Genomic DNA, 8973 nt, shown 5'->3' on the forward strand with positions numbered 1-8973 from the left:
TACTGTTTGAAAAAGTTTTGGCAAAATAGTTTAATTTGGTATATGTCATGATTTGAAAACAATTTCTTTGAAATAATGTTTTTTTTTCTATTTGCGGCATCTTAAAATATCACTTTTTTTTCTAGTTGTAACATATACTGTATTGTGTTATTTTATCAAAAGTTTTATATCTATATTATTTGACTAATATTTTTTTCAAATAATAATAAACTAAGAAACCCTATAATATAAAGATGCCAAAATTAGCAAGGATCGTCTCCAACCATAAAATATACGAGTTCACTTGCGCTTCTCTACGAGTCAAATTTTTTTTTTCTTAAACTTTAAAAAGAATATCAACAAATTTTTTGATAATATCATTAAATCATTAAATTTAATCAAGTGATTTGATCTTGAAACCTGTCAGCTTAGTTTCTTATCTAGCTTAATTTTCCTATTAAACCGCATGAGAACTGACTCAAAGTGAATCAATCAATTTTATGGGTCCAAAAATAATTTTGATGACTGGTAAAAATACGGCATAACTTTTAAAAACACTTTAAGATGATAATTTTTAAAAAAAATATTGCGACGATACTGATTGAATCGACCTCGATCACCTTGTAACCTAAGTTATGGACTTTAATGAGTTTATACCGATTGAATCGACCCCAGTCACCTTGTAACCTGAGTCATGTACTTTAATGAGTTTAATAACTTTGTTATTTTTGTAAGTTATTTTTGTTTGATTTTATGATAAAAATAGATGCTTGTAGAATCGAGCATCAACATTAAAAATTATGTTTATTTAAAATCGTGAGAACTCTATAAAAAACAAATAAAAATAAACCATGAAGTTTATTTCTCAACTAATCCAATATTGAAGAAGAGTGAAATAAAAGAAAAAACAATTAAAAAATTAAATGACCGAAAACTAAAAGAAACATCAGGTTTGATGGGTAAACCTGTGAATTGGATAACTCGGGTCAACATATTAAATCTGCAAGCCGAGTAATGGACTTCATTGGAATTAATAGCTTGTTTTTTTTTTCTATTGATTATTTAGCTATATGATAACAAAATAAACTATCATAAAATAGAGTGTTAACCCAATACTAAGATTTTTTAAAAAACTATGATAACCTCATAGAAAACGAAACAAAACAAATTATGAAACTTAATTCACAATCAATCTAATATCAAGGGATAAAATAAAAAAAGCTAAACTCACGAACAGGCCCACGAACTTCTAAAATTTAATAACATAGATTTTTTTTTCAAAATTATTTTTTAACTATATGATAAAAAGAAAAATAAATAATTACATAATCGAGTTCAATTAGAAAAATAAAAGATAAAAAAAGTACCTTGCTAAACTTGTGAACTGGGGCAACCAGTGTTACTCTGCCAAACTCACAAACTAAGTCATTGACTCTATAAAATTTAATAACTTAGTTTTTTTAAATTATTTTTTATTTAACTAATTTTTTTAAAAATAGATCATATCGTGATGTCGAAATATTTTTTTGATTCCACGATAACCATATAAAAGATAAATTACAATAAATTATTAACTCTAAATCCTAATAAACACATAATACAAGGATTAAATTAAAAATAAAATAAAAATCAATAACCAAAACACAAAAAAAAACAAGATGAAAAAAAAAAGAAACATAAAACACAGTGGATTACATTGTAATCCACATTTTCATGCCTCCCTAGCTTTTGTTGTAATTCCAAAGTCCTATTTTCATGCCCTTTTAGTGATTCGCTAAGCTTATAACGTCTAGATTATGCTATGATTAGTGCCTAAATCATATGCTAATTTATTCTAATATCTTATTCAAATGAGTTTCTCAAATAACTGCATTGGTTGGATGATCGGGTCATCCTGCATCTGGGGTTCATTTCTCTTGTGGATAACAAAGCTCAGAAAACTAATTTAACATCATTCTTTCGATAAATTTATCATTATCCTAACTGCTTCCAACGTGGAGAAGCAAAGACAAAAACAAAAACAAAGATATTGTCTGAAAGCTTAGTTAGCAGTTAGAGCTCCATATTGCTCCTTTTTTATTGTTTTTGTAATCAAAAGCAGCTTCTCAGTGGGGCGAATCCAAGCCCATTTTTGGCCTTTCTACAAGTTTTGTTAATGGCATGAACATTGATGGCAACAGCAATTCCAGGTTCAACGGTGTTGTAGCCAAACACATCCTTGCATTGCCTTGGAAGGAAAATAAATCAAAAAGGTTGCGGGCCCAAGAGATACCATGGCCCGCCATATTTCAGATTCAGTATTTATCCAGAAATGGAGCCGCCGCATCCCCCAAGAAGAGCCGTCCAATGGAAGCCACCGGAATTTGGGAGAAAAAGTCGTCTCTCCTATGATCCTATGCATCTTCAACAAAGACCTAGCAAGTAGGAGATTCTAGTGTGTGTCTGAGGAGTAGGCAAGGCCCTTTTCTTTTGCTAGTCAAATTACTCCTAGCCGGTGATCAGGAGTGAGTTTTTTATGTATGTATGCTCTTCTATATTTTTTTCACTCCAAGATTATTGCAATAAACAACTATTATATGAAAGGTTTTATTATATTAAAAAATGATTATTTTCGTCAGAGAATTTTTTTTTTTTGTGGGAATGTCAAATAATAGGAGAAAAAAGTTACCAAAAAAGGGTTTTGATTATCCTTGTTTGATTTCCATGGAAGGTTTTTTTATTCCAATCTTTTCCATAATTTCCTCTTTTTCCAAGGTGGACTTGTTATATCCATTCAAGAAGTTTTCAAAGGAATAAAATAGATATTTATAAGATATTTAAAGAAGAAGAAGAAGAAGAAGAAGAAGAATTTCTAGATTCAATGGTTGAAAGATCAATGATTTTTTCCCAAGAATATTTCTATGTTTATTTTTCAAAGGTAATAATATAAAGTGTTTTGTCTCATCCTAGTATTAATTGTTGTTGGATGAAAAGTAGGAGAAATTTCATGCTGCTTATACACATAAAGAGAAAAAAAGAAATAAAATTAAAAAAAATTTAATAGGAAAAAAATTCTTATCATTTTGTGGGAGACTTAGATATGATTTTTTTTTTGTGTTTATCCTTTTTCTATAGGATAAGTATTCATAGTTTGAGCACCATATATTTTTTCTAAAAATGGTGCATTACCAAGATTTTTTCTAACATTTTTTTGGATTGTAATCAAATAATAAATCCACTTACCATTTGGAGCTAATATCTTAAAAGTATACCCATTTAGAAAATAATTTTATTTTTAATGGAAATGACTAAAATCAAGCGATTGTCATATTTATGATTTTTCAAATTTAGATTTGATAAAAGATAAAAACAAATAAATTATCCAAGCTTTGAAATTTTAGTTCTTGGTAGGAGAAAGCCAGGAATATCACTAGAATCATACTCGATCAAAAAACACAAATCAACTAGAGAAATATATCACTAGATCAAATTGAATAGAGCACAAAAGATCAAAATCCCCACCATCCAAATTATATATATATATATATAAAAAAAAAAACCCTCATCAAAGTGGATATGCACAAATGTTGATCATACATACATCTTCTCCTCCTCCTAGTAGTAGGAGGGAGTAGGGACCATAAACATGATTGATTTTCTGCATCGTGCAAGTAGTGGATATTTCTCCCCACTTGCCTAATAGAAAGACATGGATGGCTCCTCCACATGGCCACAAATAATAATAAAATATAAGAGGGACCCCCTTCCCCAAAAATGAAGCCAGCGACAAACGAAAAGAAAGGTGGGAAAATCATTAGTAAAACTCCATTTTATCCATTACCACCTCAGACCCGCATCACCTCCACCTAATCTTATTCTATTCAGTATTCAAGACAGCATTATAAACATCTACAGGCTAGTTTAAACTTCAACATACATGGAGAGGGTATTTTCAGTGGAGGATAACATTACTGAGCATTTTTGGTCACCACCACCACCTGAAGACTTGTCCAAAATGAACCGGTCTGAGTCTGAATGGGCTTTCGAAAGATTCCTTCAAGAAGCCTCTGCTGTAACCCTTGATGACAACACTTCTTCTAATTCTTCTGCTGATAAAACTGACGTTGTTCAAATCAAAGATCATGGTAATAGTAATAACAACGCTACAAGTAAGTGTTCCTTTAGCAATGGGACCTGTGCCACTGCTGCTTCCTCCTATGGTGCTCCGGCGATTATTCCGGTGGAATCTGACGATTATCATGCGTTTTTGAAGAGTAAACTCAATTTAGCTTGCGCAGCTGTTGCTTTGACTCGGGTAAACTTTTTTTTTTAATTTAAATTGAGAATATACGTGTATATTTATGTATTTATATGTTTTTTTGTGTGATTTTTCATGTGGGATGTTTAGTTTGTTGCTTAGCAAGTTAAAGAAAAGAAAAAAGTTTGGATCTTGTAGTTATTCTTTTTTTCCTTGGTTGTTTTGTTTGATTAATGAGAAAAAATTGGGAAAGGGAGTAAAGTATGGATTTTTTTTGGCGTGTTTTAAAGTTCTTACCATGTTGTTTTAGTTTCTTGGTAATGGAAACATTAGTTTAATTAGTTAACTAGCTGATAGATTTCTTTTTCCTTTTATTTCTGAGAAAATTGAAGAAAGCTAAAAGGAAGTACATTTATGGGTGCTTTTGTTCTTAGTTCATTGGAAATGGAAAAGTTCGCTGGATTTAGTTCTTTTTTTTCTTAGAGGAGTTCAATAGCTGTTTTGGTTTCAGATTGAGTGAAGAATTTGGTTTACATGGGTGCCTCATGGTTGGCAGTTAGGTCTATTCCCCCCCTACTTTGCCGGCTTTTGGTGTCAACCAAACATGATTTATCAGTTCTTTTTTATCGGGTGGGTGGTGGTGTTCCAAGCGCCCAATAACTTTATTTGCTTTTAACTTGTCACTTTGTCAAGTTGGATGTGGAGATTCCACATGGAGTTGGCTATAAGGTTTGTGCCTTTGTGGAGTCTGTTAAGGAAAGCAACTTTTTCCATAAAAGGAAATTGTCCATAGAGATGAAAGAATGGCCAGGGCCAAAGTAGGCATCAGCTGTACTAGGGAAATGCTGCTTGATGCTTGACTAAAACTGAAGCAAGGAATTCACTGGGTATGAAACATTAGAACAAAAGTTATTGTTGAAGCTAGGTAGTAAGGTCTATTTTATGCTTCAGCGAGAGGAAGACAGGAAGTCCACAGATCATTTTAACCAATTGAATTGTCAGAATCATTGCCTGAATTATTGATTGCAAAGGGATTGTTAAAGCCACTTTTTTTTCAGAATGATGGAGGTCCCAAGTTAAGAACTTTAGCTTGGAAACTAATTTGGAATGGTGAAACTAAAGATTTTTGAAGCAACAGAACCTAAACGGTGTTTTGTGAACAACAAGGGTTAAGTGCTAGTTAGCTTATGTTAATTTGTAAAGTAGCGCTATGTTTGGATAAAGCAAATGCAAAAAATCCATACAATTTTGCGTTCTTTTTTCTTTAGTTATTTTTGGTTACTGTAAATATTTAAAAAGGTTTATCATGGTTAATTGAATATGTTGCTCTTGTCAATAGGCATCTTTTGTAAAGCCTCTAGATTCTCCTGCCACAGCTGAAAGTGGATCACAGGCTTCAAATACTTCACATTTGGGATCTCATGCTCCTTCTAAAGGTTCAACTTCCTTTATTTGCCATTTCTATGCATGTTGTTGTTCAAATGTACATATACCTATACCTTTCTGGGAAATGTCCGCTTTCAATATAACAAGAAATTATTACAGAGAGATTAGACATAGGGGTTTAAAAGCTACAAGAGCCGAGTCATTTTGATAGGGATAAACAACTCAGAATGGATAAACAAACTTAGCATGCCAACTTATTTTTCTGGACTACCAGATTCATTTAGCATGTAAATCAATCACAGAAGTCTAGTGATGCAGCCCATGTTAACAAGGGAAATGGGATTCCTGTGCACCGTAGAAAAAGGAGTTGTTAAATAACCTCAGAAAGAAATTTTAAAGAATCTTATGTAGGAAAGGGTTACTGTAATCTAGTATTTCCTTGGAAGGGGCTTTTGCTCGATGATCCACTGTCTTGTCATTCCCTTATCTGGTCTCAAACTAGATGAGAATGCTTTAAAAACCAGTGTTAAGCCTTTGCTTCTTGGAAGAAGGTAGTGACAGGCTACCAGCATATAAGGGAATCTGGCTTCAGGAACCTGAAATCCAAGTGATATGATGAACTTACACATAAGAGAAATCTGGCTGATGGGAAAGTGAACGAGAAAGAGAGGTATCATGAAGTGAAGGAAATTAGAAGGTCATTTCCCCATATCCCTAACCAAGGCTTCTTTGATGAAAAAATTAATGTTATCAGTTCATTTGACAAAAATGTTAGTAGCTCCAAGTAGGAAATTTGAAAAGGTGTTCTGAATAGTCTTGCATTGTTCCCTGGCTAAAAATATGGCAAAACTTGAATCATCTAGCCATAATTGATATGTTTGCATTTTGATGCTATGATCAGCATATGTTGCCTAATCCTAAACATGTTCTTTTCTCTTTCACCCGCAGCGGACCTCTCCACCGAGTTGGTGTAAGGTTTTGCATACTCTCATAAAGCACTTGTACTGTTGCTCTTTTAGTTACTTCCCTTTTTAATTACCTATGCAGGAGCTGGATATGATTTACTGAGATCCCAAGATAAAGATGCTAATGAGCCTCTTGGAACTCCCTCCTTACCTTCCATGCAAAGGAAATCTGCAGTTACTGTGAAGCCAACAACTAGTGTATCATCCAGAGAACTTTCAGAGGATGATGAAAATGAAGCAGAAACTGAATTAACTGAGAATATGCACCCTACTGATGCAAAGCGTGTGAGGAGGTAACTACTTCTGTGCTTTTCTGATTGTTAGTATTATAGGTTTGCTGCTTGCAGATTGAAATATAAATTATTCTTCATAAATTGGGAAATTCATGTTTCTAACATCTGATATGTAATAAACACTTTCACCGCAAGACCACATGTTCCAGATGCAACTTTTAGTGGATAGCAATTGTTTTGTTTTGTTACCAAACTGGTCCAGCAATGTGTGATTGGTATGCCAGAGAGAGATCAAGAGTGTTCAGTCAGTTTATGCGGAACAAGCATTTTCCATTTAAATTTCAGATAACAGTTTATAAAACATCAGTTTACTGTAAGTTTTTGAACTCTGTCTCATGCATTTAGGTTAAGATTCATCAAAGAGACAGCCAACTGAAACACAGGCATGTGTGCAAGAACAAATTGCTTAATGGAAAACAGCTGGTAGCATATTTGATGATGGCACCAGAAACTTGAGCACATTTTTTTTTTGTTCTAATTTGTGGACACTGGTGGATCAGTTTATATTCTTCTGATTTTTCAGCTATTGGTTCCATTCCCTTCCATGGAATCATGCGGGTTTTTTTTTTCCAGAATGCTTTCAAATAGAGAGTCAGCTCGACGATCAAGAAGTAGAAAGCAGGCCCATTTGACTGAGCTTGAGACACAGGTCTGGTTCTTTTAACTGCCTGCTTGCCTTTTTGTTTTTCCTCTTCTACAGAAATCCTAAACATTTTTCTTTTCAGGTTGCTCAATTGAGGGTTGAAAATTCATCTCTACTGAAGCGCCTCACTGACATAAGTCAGAAGTACAATGAGTCAGCTGTTGACAACAGAGTTTTAAAAGCTGATGTTGAAACACTGAGAGCGAAGGTAACTCATTTAACTGTTTTGTCTTTAAACTTAAGATTATACAACAAGATATCTACATAGCAATGGCAAGGCTTTCACCTCCACTACCCAGCTAAATACATGTCAGTGCATGTGTAGTGAAACTACAATCACTATATCAAGAGAACAAAATCTAGTGATTCTAGCGACAATGGGAGGCAGAAAACTGACTCGTTTTTGTTTTTTTTTCATTTGGTGATTGCATGTATATCCAGGTGAAGATGGCTGAAGAGACAGTCAAAAGATTTACTGGGTTGAACACTTTGTTCCATGCCATGCCTGATATTTCCACAATGAGTATGTCATCATTTGATGGAAGCCCCTCTGACACAGCAGCAGATGCTGCTGTTCCTGTAAAGGATGACCCAAAGCATCACTTTTATAAACCTCCAAACAATCCTATAACAACTCATGACTCCAGGCCCAGAGGCAATAATGTGTTGGCAGATATATCTTCAGTTGAAAATGTGCAGCCAAATCCTGTACCGGCAACAGGAGTATCAGGGAACAAGATGGGGCGAACACCTTCCTTGCAGCGAGTAGCTAGCTTGGAGCATTTGCAGAAACGGATTCGTGGGGGTCCAAGTCCTTGCGGGCCCCAGTCCAATGGGGAGCAGGCAAAATGATCCCCGAGTGTGAAGATTTTATTGACAGATTTGGAGAAGACGTTTGCATTCCAGTATGATTTTTTGTTTAACTGCATGTAAAGGTTCTATTCCTGAACTACATGTTGAACCAAACAGCTATTTTTGACCGCAACTTACAATGCGAATTCTTGCTGTATAGAACAATCTTATCAATTTAGTTGTCGACTTTTTACAATGCTGTTGTTTGTCAGAGGCTTTCTTGCACCTCTGTGAATGGTTTGTTCCTCTCCATGAATAGGAGCATAAGCTATAGAGTTGCCACAGATTAATCAATAGCTAGGATACCATGAATGGCATCCATGCTCTCCGGCGAGGTGAACGAGCTTTGTTCGTCTCGGCCTGTCCACTTCTACCACGTCAAATTTTATTCTGAGAGCAAGACACGTTTACAAAAACATCCTTTTCTCATCACGTGTTTTGTCCAAATGAATAAGCCATATTAGTTATTAGTCTTTGCAAAGACAAAGCAAATGAATTTCGATACGGAACATTTGAGGTAACTTCAAACAAGGGTTAGGGTTCGGGAAGTCAGACATGACGAGTTTGGTCTAATCTGGATTGAGGCAGCAATCCATCTCAACAACTTTTCATTGTTAT

The 8973-nt window shown here is 34.3% G+C and overlaps 1 protein-coding gene across 1 annotated transcript; it reads left to right on the forward strand.

The window, feature by feature from the left end:
• Window positions 1–3728: 3728 nt before the first annotated feature.
• Window positions 3729–8551, forward strand: LOC133669819 (light-inducible protein CPRF2). The gene is made up of 6 exons (XM_062090130.1): window positions 3729–4273; window positions 5556–5652; window positions 6650–6860; window positions 7434–7509; window positions 7586–7711; window positions 7945–8551. Exons 1-6 carry the CDS (start codon window positions 3896–3898, stop codon window positions 8353–8355), a joined length of 1299 nt encoding a protein of 432 aa, XP_061946114.1. The 5' UTR covers window positions 3729–3895; the 3' UTR covers window positions 8356–8551.
• Window positions 8552–8973: the final 422 nt, after the last annotated feature.

This window comes from Populus nigra, chromosome 12, assembly GCF_951802175.1.
Source record: "Populus nigra chromosome 12, ddPopNigr1.1, whole genome shotgun sequence".
NCBI classification, from domain to species: Eukaryota; Viridiplantae; Streptophyta; class Magnoliopsida; order Malpighiales; family Salicaceae; genus Populus; species Populus nigra.